Source organism: Podarcis cretensis, assembly GCF_951804945.1.
Source record: "Podarcis cretensis genome assembly, chromosome: 2".
Lineage (NCBI taxonomy): Eukaryota > Metazoa > Chordata > Lepidosauria > Squamata > Lacertidae > Podarcis > Podarcis cretensis.
In genome coordinates this window covers 81,231,094-81,258,731 of record NC_137171.1, presented here as the reverse complement: position 1 = coordinate 81,258,731, position 27,638 = coordinate 81,231,094, and the positions used below count along the sequence as shown (strand labels likewise).

The 27,638-nt window shown below is 43.5% G+C and overlaps 1 protein-coding gene across 2 annotated transcripts in view; it reads left to right on the top strand.

The window, feature by feature from the left end:
• The window catches only part of PHF2 (PHD finger protein 2), a 117,775-nt gene that overhangs the window by 47,487 nt on the left and 42,650 nt on the right, over positions 1–27,638 (top strand). For both annotated transcript variants that reach the window (XM_079964984.1, XM_079964985.1), the window contains exons 2-4: positions 11,594–11,679; positions 24,021–24,135; positions 26,372–26,532. In XM_079964984.1, coding sequence (XP_079821110.1) covers positions 11,594–11,679; positions 24,021–24,135; positions 26,372–26,532 — 362 coding nt within the window. The remainder of the gene's footprint in view (positions 1–11,593; positions 11,680–24,020; positions 24,136–26,371; positions 26,533–27,638) is intronic.

The window sequence follows — 27,638 nt, the reverse complement described above, 5'->3', positions numbered from 1 at the left end:
ACTTTCAGCTGTCGTGCTTTGATATAGATTTAACAATTGTGCTAAAAGCTGCATTTGCTAATCTGCCCATCAGGATGTGCATCACCATGCCTATTAAGGACACAAGCCTGTTGGGAATCAATGGATATTTAATTATAGCATTTTATGAAATATTATTTTTAGAAGTGGACTGCTATGCTTGCTTTTAGAAAAATTGTTAGAACCTGTCCTGGAGCCGTCTATCATAAAAACCTGCACTGACAGATTTGTAGTAAAATTCATTTGTTCTTATTTTCAGTATGTAAATATAACACAACTGAACTAAGCAAAATGCTTCAGCCGTACACTTTGAGGATTCCATTGGTGCGTATATGCTCCAAAGGATGTCCCAAATGCCAATTCTTTTCAAAGTCTGGACATGGTGTTCTAAGTCCGAGGCTCTGATGTTCCAAAGTCCAGTGCTTTGAGGAACTGATACAGTGGTACCTTGGGTTACATACGCTTCAGGTTACATACGCTTCAGGTTACACACTCTGCTAACCCAGAAATAGTGCTTCAGGTTAAGAACTTTGCTTCAGGATAAGAACAGAAATCGGGCTCCGGCGGCGCGGCAGCAGCAGGAGGTCCCATTAGCTAAAGTGGTGCTTCAGGTTAAGAACAGTTTCAGGTTAAAAACGGACCTCTGGAAAGAATTAAGTACTTAACCTGAGGTACCACTGTACATTACATTTTCTGGAGTTATCCTTATGTTCACGATATTACAGCTGTCAGTGTGAATGGTTCCAAGGAAAATGATATGATGCCATTTTTATTATTGTTTAGATTGTAATTTCCTTCAACCAGGCAACTCCCTAGGATTTTTATTGGCCCAAACAGCTGATCCACAGTAATGCATAAGCTTCAGGTAGCTGATGATCAGGATTTGATCAAAAGAGGGATGCCAGCAATTGCGATGCCACACTTACATTGTTGCACACCATTCAATAATTGTGGTTAGCTTATCCGCTTATTATGTCAATCAACCTTTTGATGCTGAATCACATGAATAGCTTATGTTCATAACTACCCACACAGCTCCTCATTTTCCTGGCTTTAAATATTTAACATATAAAGGTGTGAGTGGTTGGTGTAGTGGAAAATGAAGCTGCCGTTCTTGGTAGACTTTGACTTTAGTTGTCCTCACAGCAGCCCTGGAAAGCCCTTCACTGTTGCTCCTGATTTACTCCTAGTGCATTGAAGCTGAAGGAGAGTTGCATGCCAAAAGCCATGCAAGTGATAATATGCTTCATGACGTTTCACCAAGTTTCCCAGCTCTGAGTTTGATACAATAACGACCGGACCACACTGGTTTTTCAAGAGAAATAAACAAGGTGATCTTTCTTAAGATGTAGTTTAATAAGCATTCCACCCTTGGTCTGAATTTCAGGTGTATTTTTGTTTCTGTTGTTGTTTAGTCGTTTAGTCATGTCCGACTCTTTGTGACCCCATGGACCAGAGCATGCCAGGCACTCCTGTCTTCCACTGCCTCCCACAGTTTGGTCAAACTCATGTTAGTAGCTTCAAGAACACTGTCCAACCATCTCGTCCTCTGTCGTCCTCTTCTCCTTGTGCCCTCCATCTTTCCCAACATCAGGGTCTTTTCCAGGGTCTTTTCCAGGAGTCTTCTCTTCTCATGAGGTGGCTAAAGTATTGGAGTCTCAGCTTCAGGATCTGTCCCTCCAGTGAGCACTCAGGGCTGGTTTCCTTCAGAATGGATAGGTTTGATCTTCTTGCCGTCCATGGGACTCTCAAGAGTCTCCTCCAGCACCAGAATTCAAAATATCAGCTAGGAATTCCATAACAGTGGCTGTGGAAAGCAGCTTTTAAGGCCTTTTCTGATCTCTGGATCAGAAAACTGTGTTCAGTCTATATCTGCTCCCCCTGTTATCAGACAAGCTGTCCTACATACAGATGAGATGTAGAAGAATGGGCAGATCAGGGGGTTATCTGTATATCACACAGATGCCCAAGGTACTAAGGAAAACAGATACTTTTTTAATTAGATAAAACACCCCCCCTAAAAAAGTGTAGTGGCCAAGAACTGTACATGCATTTTTGCTGCCAGAGAATACTGGTAAGACAGAGCAGCAGTGGGAACAGCGGAAGAGAAAGTGTCTGTGATTTTAGTTGTGAGCAGTTGATCGTTCATGTTTGACCATGGTTTGGCTTAGCATGACGTACAAACCAGTGGTTGTATACAACAAAGTCGTCCTCTTCACGGGAGGGTTTCCACTTGTGCCAGGGGGCCTCTTTATCCTGCACACCCCACCCCACCCCAGGTCAGCTAGAAAGGATCTGGGGAAAACCCAGAATAGATTTCTTGGGCACATGGGGGGAGGGCGGGGAGAAGAGAGAGGAGAATTTGTGTTGTGGGAGCAGAAGTCCTTGCACAGATCGGATGACTTTACTGGGTACACTTCCATGCCTCTATCTATCTATCTATCTATCTATCTATCTATCTATCTATCTATCTTAATTATTCACCTACAGATGTTCCTTCAAAGCAGTAAAAGAAAAGCATGTCTTCAGTCTGCCCTAAATGTGCAAAGTTTGACCCATGAGCAAATATGTTGGATTCATTTGTCCCATCTTTGACTTTAAATGTGTAAAGCCTGACCCATGAGCCCTCCTGTCTTGGCAGGAGCAAATGTATTGCTTTTCTGGTTTGTAGGTTGAAGTAATCTCCATTTTGTTGTATTTCTTGTAATATGGGGATCAAAGCTACCAGGTGAGATAAATATAGTTCCAAAAGACTGAATTTGTCTGCCACATGGTGATCTTGTCATCTGTTATTAGTTTCCTTTTGATAGTGGATTCGTTAGGTTTCACATCCCTTTTTTGAGCCTCACCTGAGCTGGGTGTGATTCAGAAATGATTTAAAGCTGCAGTGCTCGGATTTTAGTCCTATTCATAGGCATGTCAGATGACTGACAGAAATCAGAGACTGAGGAGCTGGAGTTTGGTGTGAAGGTTTTCCTGCCCTGCCATCTCTCAGTTGCTTGTCGCAGCAAGAACTGGAAATGGATGCAAAAAGACTCTCATCAACTTTTGCTACGCTTTTGATCAGGATGCAGTGTATAAAGGGGAAGCAATTAAACAGGCCAGGGACATATTTTCATAATGACTCATCTGCTGAAATATGTAATTTATGAGAGAGGATTGTAGATAATATTGCTGTGTTTCACATAATAGGGAGGATGTTTTCTTACAGTAGTTATCATTGTAGTCCTGAGGGGGAGAAAGAGCTGCAATGAGTTGACTTTCCCCTTGGAGGTAATTGTTGGGTTCTGCTGAGAGAAAGAAATCATAGAATCATAGAATTGCAGAGTTAGGAGGTATCCCGATGGTCATCTAGTCCAACCCCCAGCAAAGCAGAAATCTCAACTAAAGCATCCAGGACAGAAGGCTGTCCAAATTCTGCTTAGAAACCTCCAGTGAATGACAGTCAACCATCAGGCTTCTGATGTTTTTATAGTTACAAAATAAAGAAATAAACAAGCATTTTAGCAGTCTGGGGGTTCTTTGTTGCAGAATGTTTGCACAGTGCAGTAAAAATTTAAAAATGTTCTAAATTTCCCATAGGTTTTAGTGCCTCTTATCAAGCAGAGGTATCATCTATGCACTGGGAGATGATATTTTATTTTATAAATTTATTAATAATCTTTCACATACATCTCAAGGCAGTTCATAACCCTATACTAGAAACAACTAAAAACATTGTAAATAAACCCTTTAAAACCAATAAAAATCTATGGTGTTTAACAATACAAATAATACAATACAAATAATACAATACAAATAATACAATACAAATAAGCACCCAAGGTGCTTAAAAAAAATTCACACAAAAATTCAACCAGATGAGAATCTTCATTATTCCATGCTTAATAGTTGCACATTGCAGATGTAGGATTTTGCCCACGAATCTTTCTCTTATCTAGCCTGGCCACTGTTTGGGCAGGATTTTGATGGTAATCTTTGTCTCTCTGACCCTTGCTCTCTTTTTCAGTTAGTCTCTAGATTACACACATGCTTAATGCCAATCCTCCAAGTGCTCATATTGAACACAGTGGGAAATTCCATCTACCTAAAACTGTGATTTATGTAAGAGCCATTATTTCTCTCCCTTGTTTGGCTCCTCCCAACATGATTGCCACCATTATCTTCTCTGGCATATGGTTATTGTATTTCCAGATGTCATAATTTGATCATAGGAGGCACCAACTATCCTACATACGATTTGAGAATCCCATCTGCCGTTACAGCTTAATATTGTCACAATATTTTCACTCTGCTTTACTTTCCAAATGGCAGAACCTTTGTAAAACGGTTCATTTGCCTCCTTTGTTTAGGCACGGTTAGTATTACTCTCTTTGTGGAAATGTAGCTTGAATCTCAGAACTGGGGCTCTCATTTCAGATCATGTCTAATACAAGGCACTCAGTTCCATGCGCAGATTTTTAAAAACGTTGCACTCTAGCAAAATTTCCTTTATGCCATTTCAAAGACTGAGCTACTAATCTCAATCGGTTCTTCTCTGATGCTGTTTGTATAAGAGACACTTCACACTTGGCACGGGAGTCATGTTTGCAGCAGCCACACCATTGTTATAGTGGTGCTCCCCACATCAGACACACCAACTACAAAAGGCAGTTGCATAATTCTAAGCATGCACCGGAGAGCCTTGGTTGGCTGCATGCGCTTGCTCCTTGCCCTTTATGTGCTTCTTATGGGTGGTAAAACCAGTTTAGTGATAGGGCAAACGTGACTGACATGTAAAGTGTGATGAACATCTATATCTTCCTTCAGTTACTGGAACCTGGTCTCTCTGTATTTATAACCTTAGATGTCAATGCTGTAACTCCAATAATATTTACAACCCACCTTCCCTCCTAGGTGACATGCATAGCTCTCCCTGTCCGCAATTTATTCTTACAACAACCCTGTGAAGTAGGCTAGGCTGAGAGACAGTGACTTCCTTTTCCTCACAGTGCTCTCTTTTTGCCCATATTTCACTGCAGTTATTTCACTACCAATTCCTAGTCCAGCACTCCAACCACTACACCACACTGGCCGTGTTTTAAACCTTTCTCCTTGTGTGCCACTTACCCCAGTCAAAATCCCCATTTCAGCAGATCCTTGTTCCGCAATGGAAGAATGCACAGGCACCTGTGGTTTTTTCCTCCATGGGACAAATATGCTTCTGGGGTGGGATAAAGTGACTTTGATAGGGAAAATAGCGTGGTAGAAATAGCTACCATCCAGCTACTGCTGTGAGCAGAGTCATAGCCCCTCGCACTGGAAAATACAGCCAAAGATCTCGTGTGTAATGTGCAGCTTGGCTCAGTGGACCTGAGGTAGACCGTGGTCAGAAAACGGAAGCAATCCTACTAAGTGGGGATAAATTTCCAAATTAGTTTTAACGGGTGTTGACATTTTACTGTTAATTACTGTACGAAGGAGTGTGGCCCTGTTGCAAATAAGATACAAGCCATTGGCCTTTTATGTTCAGTTTTCAGCTTTGTGTTTAAATCTGCTCACCTGGAAGATTGACTTTTTAAAGAAAGTTAGCTTGTTTGTGTGCATGTATATTCCCTTATGAAACCGACTGTTTCTTTACCAAGGTGTAATGGGTGTTGTTGAAGCAAGAGTTTCTGTTTTGCTGAAATTGCATTTAGTTTGTCAGACCTTCCTAAGAGAACACGAGAGAAATGTGATCAAATGAATTCTGAAGTGCTAGGCGACTGTCGAAACACAGAAAGTAACTGATGATTCTTTCTGCGCTCTATGCTGAAAAGTCCTGATTCCTGCCTACTATTTATAGCTTTAGCTGGTTGCTTCCAAAATTGGGTTAGGTGTGGTGTTTCCATCAAAGTACAAAGAGTTATGAGCTTCCCATCATTCACAAAAGTCTCAAGTTGTTTTCTGCAGGAAGAAGAGTGATGCACAATACAAAAAATATATATGCTGCAATCCTATCCCCACTCTCCCTGTTGAATTCAATGAGACTTACTTCTGAGTAGAGGACTGCCCTGTATTTGAAGGACTAGCGTTAAGTGTTTAATATTGTGATTAATGAATTGTGATTAATGAATAGCAGCCTTATACTTCAACTTTTTGCAATGAAACACATAATAACTTAAATGACCTGTTGGATCAGATGACAAGGCCTTGACTAGCTGACCCTACATGTGGAATGGAGCCTTGAAGGTCCTGGCTTTCAACCTGCTACCTAGTAAGCTAAATTTTGTATTTTTGTGCAAGTTTTACCTGAGCTCCACCTGATGGCTGGTTTGCCGTTGGTATTATAAGAGCTGAGGAAGGGAAGGTGGTGGTTGTTTTTGTTTTGTTGCTGTGCTCTGGACACTCTTCTCTCCAGCCCTTTGTGTGTCTCTGGCATTCCCATTTTGACATTGTTGAGACAGTCTCAACATTTAAAGCACAAGCATCCTGGGGACTTTGGTTTGTTGAGGGTGTTGGAAATTGTAGCTCTCTGTGAGAGGTAAGCTACAGTTCCCAGGATTTTTGCGGGGTGTGTGTGTGTTAATTTAATTATGCTGTAATTGTAGTTAACATGTGTATGCAGCCTGTGTCACATATTTGCAGTGTTCTGGAACCTATTGTGAGGGGGTTTCTACTCTTTGGGGGGCCATAATTAATCCATACACCTTTAGGTGTTAATAAATAGGCAGAAAAAACACTTTTGTCTGTGAGTGTACCCCTTTTCTTCTAAAGTGATTTGGGACACAGGGTCACCAAATTTAATTCTATCGGGGAATGTTGCTTGATGCACCCAGAACCCACTGTGGCACACACGCAAAGCTGTCATAACCAGAAAGCTGAAAATTTCCTTTTCACATTCCAAACTTTTCACAAGCCGATGCCCATTGGTCAGCAGAGGCTGTGTGGTTGTAGGGAGAGGAACAGTCTTGAAATATATTGTGGTGGAGATGGGGGGAGGGACGGGGGACGGACAGGGGACATAACCTCTATTTGGGGATTGAAAGCCGCATTCATTTCCTGACAGAACACAATTTCATGGTATATTCGGCATCAGAGCCAAACTATCCGTTGAGATAAAGGTTCAGTCCAATACCTTTAATGCTGTGAGATTTATATCTCACAGCATTGAAGGTATTGGACTGAACCTTGGGGGGGGGCACTCCTTAATCTGTGCAGAGGCAGTAGCTGCTTCAGCTGTGCTGGTGTCTCATTGTGAGAGAGCGGAGAAATGCAAAATCCCACCCTATGTGCAGCGCCTGGGTCAGTGCCAGCTGTTTCACTCTCTGAGGCAGCAAGTCAAGGTGCACCGTACCCAGGGAGAACCTAGTTATTTTGGCCACCGGCTTACTTACAATAATAATGTAGCAGTTGCCTTTTCTTGAGGTGCTACAGCCTGATTATGGGTTAATAATAATAAAATTTTTTTTATTTATTCATTCATTCATACATACATACATACATACATACATACATACATACCCCACCCACCTGGCTGGGTTTTCCCAGCCACTCTGGACAGCTCCCAACAGAATATTAAAAACACAATAAAACATCAGACATTAAAAACTTCCCTAAACAGGGCTGTCTTCAGATGTCTTCTAAAAGTCAGATAGTTGTTTATTTCCTTGACATCTGATGGGAGGGTGTTCCACAGGCTGGGCGCCACTACCAAGAAGGCCCTCTGCCTGGTTCCCTGTAACCTCACTTCTCGCAATGAGGGAACTTCCAGAAGGCCCTTGAAGCTGGACCTCAGTATTCGGGCTGAATGATGGGGGTGGAGACGCTCCTTCAGGTATACTGGGCAGAGGCCGTTTAGGGCTGCGGTTTGTTGCCATCTGTCCTCTCCTACAGAGCAGCCACATGATCTATTGCATCAACAGATAGAGTCTGGGATAAGCATTCCTAAGTTCAGTAGGTCCGGAATGGAGTTGGGTTCTGGCTGCCACTGGAAAGCTATTGATTCTGACACCTGAACTGGCAGTTTTACCAGTGCCACATAATAATCTTTCCACGCTTGCAAAGCATTGATCCTTTCGTGTGGCAGCAATGACCTTCCTATCAATTCAGAATAGGCTAGGAACCTCCATTGCAATGTTTTTGGTGCTTGCTGAAAACATTTTTTGTTTAGGCTAGCTAGCCCAGACATGTGATTTTAATATATCTGTACAGAAGTCCATTTTACCTATCTTTTGATAAATGTTGTGTCTACTCATTTTGAACGTTTGATTTCATTGGTATTGTTTTAAGAATATTTTATATTGTTTTATGCACGGCGTTTCCGTGCGCTGCTCTGGCTTCTCCAGAAGTGGCTTAGTCATGCTGACCACATGACCTGGAAAAACTGTCTGAGGAAGCGGACAAACGTCAGCTTCCTTGGCCAGTAAAGCGAGATGAGCGCTGCAACACCAGAGTCCTTCACTACTGGACTTAACTGTCAGGGGTACCTTTACGTATGTAAGGTTTGTGCTTATTAGGCAGTATTGTACAGAAATCTTGTTAAAATGAATACACACGCGCGCGTGCACACACACACACACACACACACACACACACTGCTTCTTGCTGCAGTCTGGATCAGTTCAGCTTAAATTGTGTCTATCCTGTGCTGGCAAGGTTGTAGCCAAAGATAGTGTCTTCAAGCTGAGATGATTCAGGCAAAAGATAATTATGTTTGACTCAGTTGCTTATGAAAAAAAATTACTCCTTTGCATGACAATTCCTTGCCGCGCTGTCTTGATTATGCTACAGTTTTTTTTTAAGAAATAAAAAATCTATCTCTTGGGCCCTTGACTCCTTTCCAATCTAGTTTCTATTCCCCTCTCATGGGTTGTTCTCTCCTTGGATTACATTCCCACAGCTTGACTGCAGCCTACACTGCATTGCTCCATATTTTCTGTCATCTACCTTAATGTGTGTCCTGAGCATCTGTCATGTGAGAAATCTTCTTGGCAACCAAGAAATGCTGTGAGCTACATGTCCTCCTTCTCTGTGTAGCGGAGCTGGATTATGGCAGCAAAATAACTTGTACAAAACCAAAATCCAAAATGGTTATCATCAGACAAAATCCATATTCTGCAGGCACATTGGTTAGTTCAGCACTGTTTTGGGCTGATTTGTAAGAGATCCAGGTTGTAACTACAGTGGTACCTCGGGTTACATACGCTTCAGATTACATACGCTTCAGGTTACAGACTCCGCTAACCCAGAAATAGTACCTCGGGTTAAGAACTTTGCTTCAGGATGAGAACAGAAATCGTGAGGTGGTAGCGGGAGGCCCCATTAGCTAAAGTGGTGCTTCAGGTTGAGAACAGTTTCATGTTAAGGACGGACCTCCGGAACAAATTAAGTACGTAACCAGAGGTACCACTGTATATTACAATTATGTCCAATTTCTGCACCGAGAACCACCAGCATAGCTGTATGTATTTATATACTTTGTACTGGTTGAAATCATATATATTCTTACTTTGCAGAGGGGCAGTTGGGAGTCATTGTGGTATGTGTGTGCCAAGGAGGGGTGTTGGTTATGTTAATGTTATTTATATTTACTTTGAATCATGGCCACATACCTGATAGCAGGGGTTGGCAAACTAAGGCCCGTGGGCCAGATCAGGCCCAGTTGCCTTCAGGATCTGGCCCACAGACTGTCTGTGGATCGGCGTGGGGTTCTGTTCGTTCGGGCTGCGCCATTATTTTTTCTGCGCCATTCCATTCCCCCCTCCACACACAGCGCCGCCTCCTCCTCCCTCCCTCCCTCCTCCTGGCTTCTCCCCACCCTACCTAGAGGAGGAAGGGGGCTGGGCTGAGCTGGCTGAGTGCCATTTTAAGCAGCCCCTCTCCAGAGCCAGCCCTTTTGCGTTGCTCATCTTCCCGCTGCTGTTGCTGCCGCCATCCTGGTGCTCCTGTGGGCCAGAGGGCGGAGCGGATGAGCTGGTGGTGGCGGCAGTGGTGGTGGTGGTGGTGGCGGCAGCCCCTGGGAAGGTAAGCACAGTGGCTGGGGTTGGGGAGTGGGGAGGAGGACTACTTGCCCCCCTTGCCTCTTCTTCCAGCCCCCACCCCAGTGCTGCTTCTCTGGCCCACCACAAGGTCTGAGGGACAGTGGACTGGCCTGCGAGTAAAATATTTTGCCGGCCGACCCCTGTCTGATAGTCCTCCAGATGTTCTATAGACAACAACTGTCACCCTCCTCCAGCCAGTGTATTATCTGAAGCTGATGGATGTTGCAATCCAAACAGTCTGGAGGGCACTGGGCCAAGGAAGACCGCTTTAGAGTTTTAAGCATGTAGCAGGAAAAAAAGATTACACACCACCATATGTAAAATCAAGCTTTCCTTTGTGACCATACTTTCTACTTTAGAAAACCAAGATATATCATTAGAATTCTGTAGAAGCTTCCTGATTTTGCATTACTTTCCACAGCCAGGCCATAGATCACAATCCCAGTTTATTCCACATTTCCTTCATCCTGTTTATAATTCCTGTGGAGCAGAAAACTGTCTGTTTGTTTCTGGTCCTGGTTTCAACTTTTCAAGCCCAAAATGGCATATGATCCAATTAACCTCTCTCTGTACCAGTCTGCCCATGTCTTAAGATCTGCTGATGAGGCTCCTTTTAAAGTGCTTGTCAGAGAGGGAGGAAGCCCTGCTCTATCATGGTACCCTGGCTGTGGAACACCCTCTCTGCAGAAGTATGGCTGTCACCAACTTCGTTAACTTTTCAATGCCAACTCAAAAAATTGAGACTGCTCTGGGCACTTTAGTTGCATAACATGGCCTACTGAATTAAAAGTTGTTTGGACTGCATTTAATAGATTTTATTTCATGGTTGTAGGACCATTTGGGTCTTCTTTGATACACCACCCTGATATCTAATGGATGAATAGGCAGCCCTGTTTAGGGAACTTTTTCAGTATTTGATGTTTTATTGTATTTTTAATATTTTTTTGGAAGCCGTCCAAAGTGGCTGGGGAAACCCAGCCAGATGGGCGGGTTATACATACTAAATGATGATGATGATGATCTAAAAATCATTTAGCAAACCAAATTCCTACGATAAAACTGCATTTGTAAAGGGAAAGCAAAAGGAGAGGCTACAATCATTCTTGTCCAGTGGCTTCCATTTTGATATTTCATTCAAGTCTACTGTGTGAATTGCAGGTCCTTCTTGTCTGGTCGCTCTCAAATGAAAAACGTGTGTGACCTTGGCATTACTTTTAATAATTAACCCAGCTGCACCAAAGCAGCAGAGTGATGCTAAAGACAAAAAGAGTGTTGTCACATTGTGTTCTCCTGACCCAGGTCCAGATAACCAGTTACATAATCAGAGGCAATTGCTTGGGGAAGAGATAGAAACACAATGCCGTCCTGGTATGTCAGACAATGAATGGAAATGGCTCCAACTAGCATAGACCATGTCATCACATAATGGGTATTTCCAAGTCTTGATATATGGCCTAGGTAGGCTGAAACTTGGATATGAGGATTGATAAACCCTGAAATGTCTTATTGCTTTATCCATTTTTCACATTTGAGAAAAGACAGTACATAACTCTTTGTTCTTTTATGTCTTTTAGTTGTGTTGGTGTAGAAGAAGATGAGGCTCCAGATATTGATATCTACCACTGTCCAAATTGTGAGAAAACCCATGGAAAGTCTACTTGTAAGTATAGTCCCTTGACCAATAGAGTCCTTCTATTATATTATAAGTACTATTCTCTTACCCAAAATATTGTATGGCTTGTATCATTGTGCATGCAGAACAATTTCTGTGAGCATAATGAAGCTTCCTCTCCCCCTCCTCACCCCTGAGCACCCCCATATTTGTGCTGGAGGGTTGTGGGAACCCCCATAGCTGGTTCTGGCACATGGGTGAAGAAGAGGCAAGCAAAGCTCTGTGGTGCTTGCAAAAAACATTCTGCATGGGCGATAATTTAGTGGAATACAGTCTGATACAGAACGGGAATATACAGTCATACCTCAGGTTACAGATGCTTCAGGTTATGTTTCTTCGGGTTATGGACCGCCAAAACCCAGAAGTACTGGAACGGGTTACTTCCGGATTTTGGAGGTTGCGCATGCGCAGAAGCGCTAAATCACGCTTTGCGCATGTGCAGAAGCGCTGAATCGCAACCTGCGCGTGCGCAGACACACAGATGCGGGTTGCGAATGTGCATCCCACACGGATCACGTCCGCAACCCGAGCGTCCACTGTATAGGACTGAGCCCATATTTTCTGTTTATGATAAATACCTTTAAAAAGCAAGAACAACAAACTGATGTTGTTATTAAATATTTTTGCTTAAAACTTGAAACTTGAGTAAGCACAGATTCAAACAAACATGCAAATTCATTATCTGATGACTGAAATACCAAGTGATAACTTATATGGGTAAATGGACCCTCACAGACAGATCTTTCATAGTTCCTTACATTGCTTTAAAATAATTGATTTTCACCCATCCACCTCCCAGCCATCAAGAAAAATCTAGAAAAATCACAGGGGGGGAATTGAAATTCTTTAGCTCTTGGGAGTAAGCACTATTTAACTAAGCAGGGCTTAACTTCCAGGTAAATATGCATGGACTTACTTCTGAGTAAGGATAAGATTAGAAATATGACATTTTCTTGCTATGATACAGCAAGTTATGTTAAGGCAAACAGTCAAAAACATTTTAAGAAAGGGTTCAGCATATTTGCCTTTTTGGAGGTAGGTTTAAAAGGCTTGGCTCTTAGAGAAAAACACACACATCAGAAAAGGGTTGCATAAGTCAATTGTAAAGGGAATAATTTTCCAATTGAATAACTTATCTGGAAGAGAAGCAATGTGGCAGAAAATTCTCCTTGTCAGTAATGACCTCCTTTGTAAGAGATAAAATGTTAATTTTCCTTTTGGCGTCTTGGATGAAATTCTTCAATAACAACATAGCAATGTATATGATATTTAATTCCTCATAATTTAGGAGTGAAAGATAAAATGAATAAATGACTAAAAATGAATGGATAGATAAGACAGAAGTATATCAGCTGGAAGCGGGGAATTGAGATGTGAACATATATCAGAGTATTTCAAGTTTTATTGGATGATTTTAACGTAGGACTTATGATTTTACCTAACAAGAGAACCTCAATAAAACACCGAGTGAGGGGCAGGGGAAGGAATTTGCTACCTCAGGTTGCAATATGTTTGCCTGTCTAATATTAATATAGGTTGATGGTGCAGTTCCATTCTTTGCCACTCAAATATATGATTTATCTTCTACTGTCCTCGATGTATTTTGGGATCTGTAGAACACACCTGTCAGGGGCTCAGGAGCAGAGGCACAGGGAAGAGAGGAGATGGAGAGCGAAGGGGAAGAATTCGAGGGGAGCGTAGGAGAAGAGGACAGTGGACCGAGGGATTCCATGAGCCTCTCCAGCGAATCGGAAGATTCACAGAAGGGGGCGCCAGTGGCCAGGGGTAGGGGGTTCCCAAGGGGAATGCCCCAGGAGCAAGGGGGCAGCAGGGACTCCCAGAGCAGTAGCTGGAAATCAGGACCAGCTTCCCCACCAGAGCAGAGTGGGGGGGAAGAGTCCCAAGGATCGGGGCCAGTGCATTCCCCACCAGGGAGAGAAGATAAGGCAGGGCTGACCACGCCTCCATCAGAAAGTCGGACAACGGAGGAGAGGTCAGATCCGGCCAGTGTCCCGGAAGAGGGAAGCAGTGACCGAAGTAGTGTAACGGTTAGGAGAAAGGTCACTGGGTTGGCGCGAGAGGCAAGTTCAAATGTACAGGAGCGCGGGACAGCAGAGAATGAGGATTGGGAACCGGGTCCTAAAGCCCGCCGGAGGGAGGGGGAGGAGCTAAGCGACTCAGCGTCGGAAGAGTCCAGAAAGGGCAATGCCCCAGCGGGCAGGAGGACCCAGAGGAGGAGAGAGCAGCATAAAAGGTGGAGCAGGGCTAGGATCTTAAACTGGTGTCATAGGGGAGGAGACTCAGACGGGACTTCGCCGATCTAGGGTTTAAGACGTAGGGCTGCACGCTGTGGCTTTGAAATGGAAACTGAACTTCAATAAAGACTTTTGTACATTACTACAGCCTAGCGTTGGTCCTCTGTGAGCTGGGACCTAGAGGCAGCTCTGACAACACCCCTTTACTTTGTCAGTTTATATAGGCCTCCTGTGTAAAGGGAATGAGGAACCGCTAGTGCTCAGGATCAAAATTAAACAACTTTTCAAAGAAGACAACAAGTGTAATATTCCAGTTATTATGACAAGTGTGTTTTGGGGATAAATCTAGTATTGAATGCTTTAAGCACATTTTGGCTTCTTAATACTCAACAAAATCTGGCCGTGACAATTTGCTGCACACAGTCGAATAGCTGCTGGGACTGTAGACAAAACAGGGCATTTTTTATTAGGTATTTTGTGGTTTTATATCTTGATTTTATTCTGTGAACTGCCCTGAGACCTCCGGGTATAGGGCGGTTATATAAATTCAACAAATAATAATAATAATAATAATAATAATAATAATAATAATAATAATATAATAATTATACTGTAAAATCCGCACATGATTTTCATGTTAAAGTATGCTCTTAAAGGCTTTTAACAAAAGCAAGCATTCCATGGTGTGACACAGCTGGATTTGGATGATTTCTTGATGTCAAAATAACAATTCCCAGAATAAGTTTTGGGAAAATGACAAATGCTGATGAGAAGTTAAAGCAAATGGAGGCACTGCCCCACCCACCTGTCTGCCCTCAGCCAACCCACACCCCTCTTTCATTCATTCATTCATTCATTCATTCATTCATTCATTCATTTCATTTATAAACTGCCCTTCATCATAAGATCTCAGGGTGGTTCACAGAGTAAAATATAGGATAAATATATGAAAATAAGGAAAACAAACCAGAGGGTAGCACTGAATATCAGCTCCCTCCTCCTTAGTCTAAGTCAGTGTTTCTCAAACTTGGGTCCATAGCTGTAGGACTACAACTCCCATCATCGCTAGCTGTGAACCCCAAGTTTGAGAAACACAGGTCTAAGTGCTGATTTTGTAGAAGTAATCAGAGAAGAGGATGGGGGCAAAACTAGAATTCATTGGACCTGCCTGTTAAATTGACTTTGACTCTACATACTGTTGACCTCCCTGCCCTCTGCCCTACCAGTCCCAAAGGGCACAAACCAACACTGGAGAGATTCAAATAATGCTGGTACTAGTTGTATCTCTTGTTGCCATCCACCTGTCTTGGGAAACAATGGAATACCGGACCCTTGTGGGTGAAGTCAAACGGTTGGAAGGTTACAGTGCCTGCTGTGGCTGTAGAGACCGATGTGGGAGAGACATGTTTTGTTGCAGCTGGGGCAGATGAAGGCGGCCGGTTGTGCTGATGTAGATGTACCATGGTTTTTCTTCTCTCTGCCCTTCTCCCAGTGGTCATTCATTCTCTGGTCCCTCCTATGGGTGCACGACCTGACTGACTGAAACCCAAACCATGCCTTAAACGTCAATATGCACAACAGACAAACCATAATTTAGTGCTGCTGATAGGAGTTGGATGATGTGGTGAGGTGGTGGTGGCACACACCTGACCTCTGGTTGGTGCAGTGTAAAAGAATCAGCAGGAGCACCAGATTCAATTTGCATTTGCATCATGTTGACCTCAGCACTGCCTCACCTGTCTTCCTCTTCCTCCATCATTGACTCTTTCTCCATCAGGTGAGCACCACTTTTCACCACACTGTCTGCTGCTTCTCTGCTTGTATTTTCTGTTTGTTCTGAACTGCAGCTGAAACTGTGTGTATGATTTCAGTTCAAAGTTAGTGAGATTGTTACGAGGTGTACATCAGCCTGCATACCTGCCCACCACGTGCATAGATAGACCCAGCGTATCCTATGGAGAGCAATGGAGTCAGGGCATGTGTTTGTTTAAAATGTGTGTATACCAGGTATAGAATTTGTCACACCAGAAAGTAGAAAATAATTGGTTTATTCCATGGAAGTGAAAGACGTGAGTGCTACTTTAGACAGCAAGTTGTGAATATGTGGGCAGTGACTATGATTCACACAATATAATTAACATTCCCTAACTGCCCCAAACCTAGAGAGTTGAGTGCAGCAGTTTGCCACCGACTCACACTAAAGAGAAAAAGAAAGTAAATTGGGGGCGGTCGGAATACCTGATCTTGGAGCAAATGAGGCACAAAGTCAGGGATTTGAGCTCTGTGCCTTCTGTGATAGCAAAGTTTGTTTGTTTGTTTTACTGCTCTTTAGCCGAGGATTGCAGGACAGTTTACATTATAAAAACACCAAAATGCACAAGATAATAATGAATGAAACAATAACGCCTGCCGGCCCCCTCAGTTCTCCCCGAGAATCCTGTGTCAGCAAGGCAACAGAATTCCCTCACCCATTCCTTTGGTTCATGGTCCAATGAAGTGTAGGGATGGCCCTTGAGATTGTTGAGGAGCAAAGGGGGGGGGGGAGCTGTGAGCTGACTATTGAAAAACTAGGGGTTTATAAGACTACTTTGGATCCAGCTAACTTGGAGAAGGGGACGCAGATGGCGCTGTGGGTTAAAGCCTCAGCGCCTAGGACTTGCCGATCGAAAGGTCGGCGGTTCGAATCCCTGCGGCGGGGTGCGCTCCCGCTGCTCGGTCCCAGCGCCTGCCAACCTAGCAGTTCGAAAGCACCTCCGGGTGCAAGTAGATAAATAGGGACCGCTTACCAGCGGGAAGGTAAACGGCGTTTCCGTGTGCGGCTCTGGCTCTGGCTCTGGCTCTGGCCAGAGCAGCGATGTCACGCTGGCCACGTGACCCGGAAGTGTCTCCGGACAGCGCTGGCCCCTGGCCTCTTAAGTGAGATGGGCGCACAACCCCAGAGTCTGTCAAGACTGGCCCGTACGGGCAGGGGTACCTTTACCTTTACCTTAACTTGGAGAAGGGAAGAGGCTTGCTTAGTGCGTGAAGACCAAGACACCAAATCCTTCAAACTGTGTCTGTTCCTTCTGGTTTCCTGTAGTGTTTCATAGCAGACAGATTTGAAGGGAAGAGAACACGACCTTATATTTTGGAAGACCACATCTTTATCGCTACAGTTCCTGGATCATAAATCTACTCTTAAGAAAGACCTTCATTGTCTCTGTGAAGTCTGGTTCCTGCTGACAGGAGGCTGATAACTAGATCTTTTTGGCAAATGCAAGGATTAGTCCTTTGATTTTTTCTGCAGCTCACAGGGTCAAGATGTTAGCTGTTCTTTCCAGGTCATGTGTGAGAGATAGGAACTGTACCAGGGTCACAGATAGTTTACAAGGGGATGCCTTTTATATCAAACTTAACGCCAGCTGCACTAATGCCATGATCCATAGAAATAAACTATATCCACCCACTTCAGGCTATGGTTTCAGATGTCATACCATAGTTAAGCTTCCTTAATCGTGCTTTGACATTGTGTCTAAACTGACCCATGTAGACAATAGTCTATATATACTCACTAGGCACTAAGCCCCATTGAACACAGTGGGACTGCCTCAAAGTAAGCATTTACAGAAGTACACTGTTAGTTATTTTCAGTGTGATCGATCAGAAGTAAGTCTCCTTCTTTCAGTGGTGTTCTCCTTCATCTGATTTATTACTGCAAGACTTGCAAAGATAAGCACTCATTGTTATTATGAAAGTTGTAGGATATTTTTTTTAAAGAAAGGATGCCTGGTGCACACATTCCACGACAGATGCCTTCCAGATGTCAAACATAAAAATAACTTTCTCCTTGTACTTTCTACTTTACTATTGTAGCCTGCTGACTAGATTTTAGGAAATTGCTTCCTCTTGGACGATATTTACAGTAATTTTGATTTAATTGCATTTGTGCAGGCAATGCTGAAGAAATGGACATTTGTTTAAAACGTGTTTCTTGGGATAATTCGGTAGAAGACAAAAGGTTTCAGTAGAGTCGGATCAGGGCCTAAGTTTTGCTGCAGTTGCGGGGTGAGGTGGGGGACACAACAACTGCCTTTTTATTATTATTAGGAGATAAGTTTGTGAGGCCTTTGCCAGCAAAAGTTTTTCGAGGACTGGAATGTTTGTTAGAATTGGGGGCCAAATGAGGGATGGATCCATTTCAACAGGACCTTACATTAATCAGAGTGATATGAATCATGATAACTAGCAAGTGTGTAAGTGTAGGAGATGCGTATTGAGATCATGCTATGCATGGCAGCATCTTGGAGCAGGCATTCGCTACTTTAGACTTCTCATTTGCAGATGGTGACCACTTATTCTCATGTTCTGTAAATTGGGAAGCTTTCATAACCTCACCCCATCCCATCCTATTCCTGCCATGGTGAATAGAGTGCCACTGCTTCCAGGAAGGCACTTCTGCTGATCTGTGACACCCGCCTCCATGCGCCAATTTCCAATATCTTTGTTTCTGCATCCCACTCATGCTAGAACTCCTCTTTTCATACAAGTAACTGTGTTTTCCACAGTGGAACAAAATAGCTTATGGGATCCAGCAGCATAGCTGGCATGGAAGTGAGCAATCGCTCCCCACTGCTGCTCTCTGAAATTTGCCCTGTAGGTAGGAGCAGAACAACCAAAGCAACACTGTGCTTTCAACTCCCAACCTACAGGACTGGTGCAAGAGAGGATACCATAGTCCGTTGTATTAAAAGGCACTAAGACATCAGGAAAAATCAACAGGGTTACACTTCCCCTGTCTTTCTTCTGATACAGGTCGTTGATCAGCGTGACTAATGCTCTTTTTTAGTGCTAAAACCAGTTCTGAAACCAGACTTACATGGAACAAGATAATCAGCTTCTTCCAGGCATCCGTAAAGTACCATATAGCTGGCCCCGTTTATGTACTGAGAATACCTGTAAAGTACACTATTTCCATCAGTAGTTCCACAAGATGGTAATGCTATGATTACCACCTTCTTTAATGAAAGTGTGAACATTTTAAAAGCATTCCAATCCATAAATATAAATAATAATAATAATAATAATAATAATAATAATAATAATAATAATTTATTTGTACCCCGCCCATCTGGCTGGGCTTCCCCAGCCACTCTGGGCGGCTTCTAAAAAAAATATTAAAATACTCTAATACATCAAACATTAAAAGCTTCCCTAAACAGGGCTGCCTTCAGATGTCTTCTAGTTGCTGTTCTGGTAGTTGTTGTTCTCTTTGACATCTGGTGGGAGGGCGTTCCACAAGGAGGGTGCCACTACCGAGAAGGCCCTCTGCCTGGTTCCCTGTAACTTGGCTTCTCGCAGTGAGGGAACCGCCAGAAGGCCCTCGGTGCTGGACCTCAGTGTCTGGGTAGAACGATGGGGGTGGAGACGCTCCTTCAGGTATACAGGACCGAGGCCGTTTAGGGCTTTAAAGGTCAGCACCAATACTTTGAATTGTGCTCGGAAACGTACTGGGAGCCAATGTAGGTCTTTTAAGACCGGTGTTATGTGGTCTTGGCAGCCGCTCCCAGTCACCAGTCTAGCTGCCGCATTCTGGATTAGTTGCAGTTTCCGGGTCACCTTCAAAGGTAGCCCCACGTAGAGCGCACTGCAGTAGTCCAAGCAGGAGATAACCAGAGCATGCACCACTCTGGCGAGGCAGTCCGCGGGCAAGTAGGGTCTCAGCCTGCGTACCAGATGGAGCTGGTAGACAGCTGCCCTGGACACAGATTTGACTTGTGCATCCATGGACATCTGCGAGTCCAAAATGACTCCCAGGCTGCGCACCTGGTCCTTCAGGGGCACAGTTACCCCATTCAGGACCAGGGAATCCTCCACACCTGCCCGCCTCCTGTCCCCCAAGAACAGTACTTCTGTCTTGTCAGGATTCAACCTCAATCTGTTAGCCGCCATCCAAATAAAGGAGTAGGAGGTTTTCGATGAATCTGCAAGGGGAAACCGGATTTTGGAGCCTAGATCAGCCCTCCTGAGAGAACATAGAACTGCCACAAGGGAGAACGCTGCATTTGATGAACGTCATAATCACAGGTTATAGATGTGTGTTTAATCAGATTTTAATTAAGATGTCTCCTGTAAAAGTGACTGACTGAATTCTTAAAAGCAGCCCAGCAGGTTGCATACAAAGGTTCCTTTCCTTAGAGGAACTTCATTCTGTCATTGGGATACAGCCCAATGGATGGAGATGGAGAATGTTTTGTTCTACAATATGTTCCAAGATGGGTGCTTAAGTCCTGTTGTTTTCAGCTACTGAGCATTGCTGGGTTCAGTGAAGCTATTTCAGGTGATTTTAAGTAGAGGTGAATCTCAAGTTGAGGCAGGTGTATTCAGGTCAAAGTGGGGCTCTTCCAAGGTGAACATAAGCAGAGGAGGGAGAGTTTTTAAAAAGTGATCCAAGTCAAAGAGACCATCTCCAAAATGATGGGGACGGGGGAAGGTAAATAACACCATATAAGGGAAATGCCAGGAATTGTGTGATCAATGAAGAGGGGTTCGTAAATGCTTTTAATAAATGTCTGTGTCTTATTTTCCTATTCATCCTTTCTAAGTGAAGTGCATTCATTTCTTTTATATGTATTTGTATGCATTTCCTTTTATATGCATTTTGCTTTACGGCTGTTTTATATTGGGTTTTAATTTATTTATTTTTTAAAGTAAGTTGCTTTGAGAGACTTCAGAGCAAAACGTGCCAGATAAATATAATTAATAATGAATACATGATAGAGAGTAATATTGGAGAGGAAACAGCTTTTATTAATTCATTGTACCAGCTGCGTTAGTCTTTTGTAGTTACTTTTGTCAGTACTAGAAGCTGTTTGTTCATGTGTTGCAGTGAGCATTAAGTGTCATGCACATAGAGTAGAGAGGAGGTTGACCTTTGGGGGGGGAACATCTCCCCCTCAAAAACTAAATCTTTGAGCTTTTTTCTTTTAAAAAATCGCTCTAGTTGCCATACACCCAGGTTTCCCCAGACATTTTGCCAGTTCGGCAAAAATCCACTCGGACGCCATTTTGACAGTCTGATCTGGAAAACCTGGCCGTATGGCAGCCCTAAACCAGTGGCTCTTTCCCAACTGCATATCCCTGATGCAATATTTTGGACATTTGGCTTCTATTTTTGGTGTTACCATTCCAGGCTGTCCTTAACTGACGGTGACTGAATTGTTTTCTTTGACATTATTGAAAAATTGACATTATAGGCAAAATAATTCCCCCTTCTACTGCACGCTTGGTCACTCTTTCACAGATTGCACACATGGATTCTTTAATATGCAGTCAAGCAGTGATTGATGGTGGATGGTAACATACAATCCTGAGCAGACTTCACCACCAAACAGGCATCAATTTACAGAATATGCTCTGCATATATTGCAAGTGCCTTGATTTTCAGTATTTTTAAAAACAAAAATGTGTGTATGCGTGTCTACATCACCACAGATACATCAGTTGGAATGCAGGCCGATCACATCCCTCTGTACTCAGTTAAAATTAGTACTAAATTCCACAGGCCTAAATTCAACAGATCTTTCTTCTCTCCACGGTCCCTCATGGAGGGACATTGCTGTGCCAAGGAGGATCTGCCCACATTACCACTCCAGGCCTCATGGCTTTGTGAAGATGAGTTGGACAGGCTGCAAACAGAGGTCTTGCCCCACTTCACACATTCAAAGCCTTGAAGGGGCAGGTCTGAGGAAGCTTTCCCTTACCTTAAAAGATGCCACTGGGTGCTCATCAAACTTGTTGCTGCTTTCAGTATTATCTTCTTGAACCCATGCTGCACCTACCACCGTAGGCCTTGCTTGACTGAAGGACGGATGTCTTGAGAGTGTAGGTTGGCAGGTGCTGTGTGGGTCCAAGGGGCCTCTCCCTCAGGCAAGTGTAGCCTGGGTGTAGAAAACCTCACCAGCTGTTCTGCCAATCTGGGTCAGCAGGTTACAAAACCCTACGCAGCCCCTTTAACTTGTGCATCGTGCAACCCATCCTGCGTCCCTGGAAGGCGGGTGGGTTGCTGAGCTGAGGAGCAATGAGACCATTGGGAGGCAGAGGAGAGACTTTTCACTAACCCACCTTCTCCACTCCTTCACCTGGCACACCAATTTTGCACCCTGCATTTTCTCTTCCTTTTTCCAGGTGGTTGGGTACAAAAATGCTGTCCCAGCCATTCAGCAGAGCAGGGACCTCAGTGAATAGTGATGTCCTGTAGCAGCCTTTGCTGGTCTGGTGCCCTCTAGATGTGCTGGCTTTGGTTATAGGAGTTAGAGTCGAAGGACATCTGGAGGGCACCGTGTTGGTGAAGACGGTTCTATAACCGACTGCCTATGTATGCAGGGAGATCATGCAGTAGAGTCCTTCTGGAACTGATTTGCCAAGCCCTGCTATGGTATTAGGAGTTTGGCCAAAGGCTGTTTGTTTAGGACAGCCTCCAGTTGAAAACCATGTATCCTCTCATTATGAATACATTACAGCTGCTTCTCTTTCTCTGTGTCTTCACACTTTCTTTTTTTTTTTTAAAAAAAATCACTGTTTCTGTTGGTTTTTTATTGGGGGGGGGGTTCGGGGTTAGTATGTTTTCTTGGTTGATGGCTATATTTTGTGGATTTGGTTTTGCTGCATGTATATCTTATTGTAATTTGGGTTTGTTTTTTGAAAGGGAGTGGGATACAAGTTATTAAAGAAGCAAAATAATACTTATTTTACTATCAGAAAGCTCTTTTTAAAAGCCTTAGATAAACAGCTTGCCCTGAAAGGGGCCAAACCTTTGTCTCTCCCTCCATTTCCTTACCTTCTAAGCCCCCTCTGAAACCTAGATAGGGAAATCACTCATCTTCGTTTGGCAGAGTGTAATCCCCACTATGGCAAGCCCTCTGAGGGCCTTCCCTTCAGTGGAAATCACAAGTGGAGAATTATTTTCATACCAGTCTCCATGAAAAGATGCTCTGCTAGGGACTGAAGGTGCCCAGGGCCATGCCTGCCCCTTTGTCCCAATCCCTTGCAGCAAGGTAAGCTGCGAGGAGTGTCCTGGATAGCTTAGTCGGTAGAGCACGAGACTCTTAATCTCAGGGTTGTGGGTTCGAGCCCCACATTGGGCAAAAGATTTCTGCATTGCAGGGGTTGGACTGTATAACCCTTGTGACCACTTCCAACTATGATTCTATGCCCTGGTTACAGGAAAGGCCGCAGGAAGAATAAATTCTAGGAAACCTTGGAGCAGGGGAAGGTACTATGTGTGGCTCCCAGGATTGGAACAAGCATAGCCCTGCTTCCTTTACTTGTAGCATGCTTTAAGGAGGAATGTGCTTGACCCAATCCTGTTCTCAAGCATTTGATCTGGGACGCTTATCATTGCAGGGGTCGGTCATTGAATCTATAGAGAACTCAAAGCTAGAAAACTGTGTTCCTGAATTCTACTGTCCATGGACAAGGGGTTTTGATGTACAGTGGTACCTCGGGTTACAGACACTTCAGGTTACATACGCTTCAGGTTACAGACTCCACTAACCCAGAAATAGTACCTCGGGTTAAGAACTTTGCTTCAGGATGAGAACAGAAATCGTGCGGTGGCAGCAGGAGGCCCCATTAGCTAAAGTGGTATCTTAGGTTAAGAACAGTTTCAGGTTAAGAATGGACCTCCAGAATGAATTAAGTACCTAACCCGAGGTACCACTGTATTTAAACTTGCAACCCCCACCCAGTCCCCATATCCTAAGATGGTACAGTCCAGGTCTGAATTCTGTCTGGAGTTTACACATAGAAGCTATAGCTCTGTGGTTATCTTTGTATTTTCTTCTGCTTCCCGTTACCAAATGAACAGAGTTCAATATGTGACATATAGACTTGAGTGTTAATGTCTGGAGGCAAATGAGAAAACAATTGTTAGATTTCTCCTTGGAATAAAGCACAGTCTCTTGCCCCCTTATGTCAAAGTCACTGTTGTGTTTTCAAAGAGATTATTGTCACGTTGTTTGTCTGAAGTCAATGACAAATTGATTATTTTCTCCCTCCTCAGCTATACATAATCCTGTCAATGTCTGTCTCTTGCAGTGAAAAAGAAAAGAAATTGGCACAAACATGACACTGGTCAAACTACAGAAGTCAAACCTGTTCAGAATGGGAGTCAGGTATTCATCAAGGAACTTCGAAGTCGAACATTCCCCAGGTAAGTTGTTAAATGGTGCCAATGTTTGGGCTATTATCAGCAGACCATACTCTGGAAAAAATGTGCTTAGAAGGTGATTCTTTCCCCTCCAACATGTTTTCCTCTGTAGATTTATATGGGCAATAATCCAAGAGACCTTGAGCTAATTGCTCTCTGCATGATATCTTGCAGAGACACATTGAAATCTACAATCCCTTCACCCAAATTTTCACCCTACTTGCTGAAGAATTCAAGACTGTGAAGTCTGCAACGTTTGCCTGATTTGTATCCACCATGCTTCATAATATCTAGAATTGATCCACAGCAATTAGTGGAAGCAGTATAGGCTGTGGGCAGAACAAAATGTGTAAAACATGGGTTGCTTCCATACCAGAGGCTACTGTAATTCAGCAGTAAGCTTCAAGCAGAATTAAAATTGCAGTTTGTCTTATTATTAAGATATTTTTTATCCTACCATCAATGGGACTATTATGGCGTCTCCACTTAATACCATAGTAACTATGATTATCCAGCGATGTCCAAGCCCAAACTTTTGCTTGCTTACAAGTAAGTTTAGTACAGGTACCGTGGTACCTTGGTTGTTGAACTTAATCCGTTCTGGGAGTCCGTCCGACTCCTGGAACCATTTGAAAACCAAGGCACGGCTTCTGATTGGCCACAGGAGCTTCCTGCACTCATTTGGAAGCTGCAGAAGCCCTGCTGGATGTTTGGATTCCAAAGAACGTTTGAAAACCAGAACACTTACTTCCAGGCTTTTGGCGTTTAGGAGCCAAAACGTTTGAGAACTAGGCTGTTCGAAAATCAAGGTATGGCACCACAGGGCTTCCGCGGCTTCTGATTGGCTGCTGGAGCTTCCTGCAACTATTCGGAAGCCGCGCTTTGGTTTTAGAACATTTTGGAAGTCGAACGGACTTCCAGAACGGATTCCATTCGACTTCCAAGGTATGACTATATAGGGAAGGCACACATGGCATTGGGAATGCAGTCCCTTCAGTGTGTGGAGGCCCCTTCACAAGGGTAACCCATGAAGGGGACAGAAGTATCTTAGAATCAACATATGGCAAAACAGCTTTAAAATGGGGATATTAAATGATACATTCCTCACTGCAAACTCCTGATTTATACTCAGTATTGTTAGACAGATGAGATAAACCTGCCCTGAAGGAACCTCTGGCTCCTCTCTAACCAGTGTTGACTAAGAAATAGGAAAAGAGCATCAGGATTACTTAGTGCAAACCCAGGGTAAACAAGTCCACTAATTAAATTAACAAACCCACCGCTAGTGCGAAGTTCCGCTTCAAAATTGAAGTAATAAGAAACTATTTTTTAAAAATTCCCTGCCTCTAGGAGACCAATGTGGAGGATTTGCTTTCATCAACATGGTGGTCTTACTCATCTGTTTCTTAAACTTTTGTTTGCATCTTCATTGGCTGCCACGTGAAAGGCACTGGTGTCCTGAAAACGAGATGTAGTTCAAAACAAGCACAGAAGAGGGCAGCCATGCATTATCCTAAAAACTTTTTGGTTCTTTATAGATTCAAGGATCTGTTATGTTTGCAATCAAATATCATTTGTTATTCTACCCTTCCCAAAAAATATCATTTTATATATGCACCAGAAAATACATGAATACTAAATATCTTGCCTTCTGGGAAGACCCGTATCCCAATGTTTTAAGATATCTCGTTTCTCCCAGATGCTTTTCAGAACCACAGATGACAAAGACTATGTTCAGCCAGTAAGCATACTAATAACAGCAACCTAGACACAAGGAACCCTGGCACATGCAATATCCGAAGCACCAGGCACCAAGTGTCCAGGCACTCTGAAAAACTACACATCCCAGGACCCTTTGCTGCCTTGCACATGCTCCAAAGCTTAGTTTGCATTCTGAATCGGAGAAGAGTTTGTCAGGGAAATGAGGACTGATCATTATGCAGCAAAGCAATGTTACAAGTGGGAGAAACCTGTATCTCATGCCACAGTTAAAAATAAACTTTGGTGGCATCACTAGATGTGCTCATAACAGAAATACAAACCATTATTTTAAAGTTCTTCATATTTGTCTGGCTACTTGATTGAATTACTCAAGACTTAGAGAGGCTCATAGACCAGTGGTGCCTCAATACATTGATCTGCAGCCTGCTTCATCAGTAATAAAGGAAAAGAAAATACGGACTGGGTGTGAAAGTCTTTTAATATTGGAATTATTCTTTCTTTTGTTTTGAATTTTTAGTGCTGAAGACGTGGTAATAAAACTGACTGGAAGCCAACTAACAGTTGAATATTTGGAAGAAAATGGATTCACAGAGCCTATCCTCATCCCAAAGAAGGACGGCTTGGGCTTATCTGTACCTGCACCGACGTTTTATGTTAGTGATGTTGAAAACTATGTTGGTACGTATTTGTTTATGAGTTCAGAACCTACTTCATGGAGAGCACTTTGAGGGGAGGCTCTTTCAGGTAGTTCTCCAGTCTGGAAAAACATGTAAACATCCTCACAAACCACTAGTGACCTGGATGGCCAGTCTTCTGAACACAGGAACAGAGGAAGTTGCCTTATACTGCGTCAGAGTGTTGGTCCATTTAGCCCAGTGTTGTCTACAGTGGCTGGCAGTGGCTTTCCAGAGCTTCAGCCAGGAAGCTATCCCAGGAGGTGCCATGGATTGAATCTGGATGCTGTACCTGTGAGCTACAGCCCTTTCTGCCTCCCAGCCATATGATCACATTAATCAGTCTTCAGCCCAAACTTCAGTCAAACTTCACTGTTTCCCCCTACTCCCTGCAGCTGCTGTCCCTCCCCCAATTCCTCATTTACTGCACAATCTTCTCTTTCAGGCTCAAATGACAGTCCTTAATGGCTGCCCTCTTAACTTGGATTTGGCCCATTCTTATATAAAGAGAAGGGTGCAAAGGTAAAGGTGCTTGCACAGAACACCATCAAACTATAGGTTAGCATAAATAACTAAGTGTGCTGGTTCACAGGGCAAGAATGGTGACCACTCCCATTGGTCCTGCTGCTGTGCTTTGGGCCCAACCATGGTTTGGCTTAGTGTGTGAAGATAGGCTTGTGGTTTGTGTGGCTCCAAGCACACAGCAAGCTGTAGCCAAGGCTTACTGCTCATGATTAGTCTGAGAGAAACAAACCATGAGTCCAGGTTCACACGACTTAGCTCCTAGTTGCACAGCAGCAGCAAGACTGGGAGAGGAGTGAAGCAGCTTCCATCTTTGCTTTGTGGACCAGTATGATTGCTAATATCTTCCCCTATTCAGTGCTTCTCCCTTGCTGTCATTCCCTTCCACCGCAGCTGACGTCCAATATCTAAAGTGCGCCTGGGGAGAAGGATTATTGGGAGGTGTGCAGTGAGTGTAATAAGGGATGAATTTTCTTCACACCTGTGCCACTTCTTCTCTAAAAAATTGTGATCCAAACAGACCTGCATTTCAACAAACAGATCTGCTGACACCTTTTTTTAATATAATAATTTTTATTAGTTTTCGAT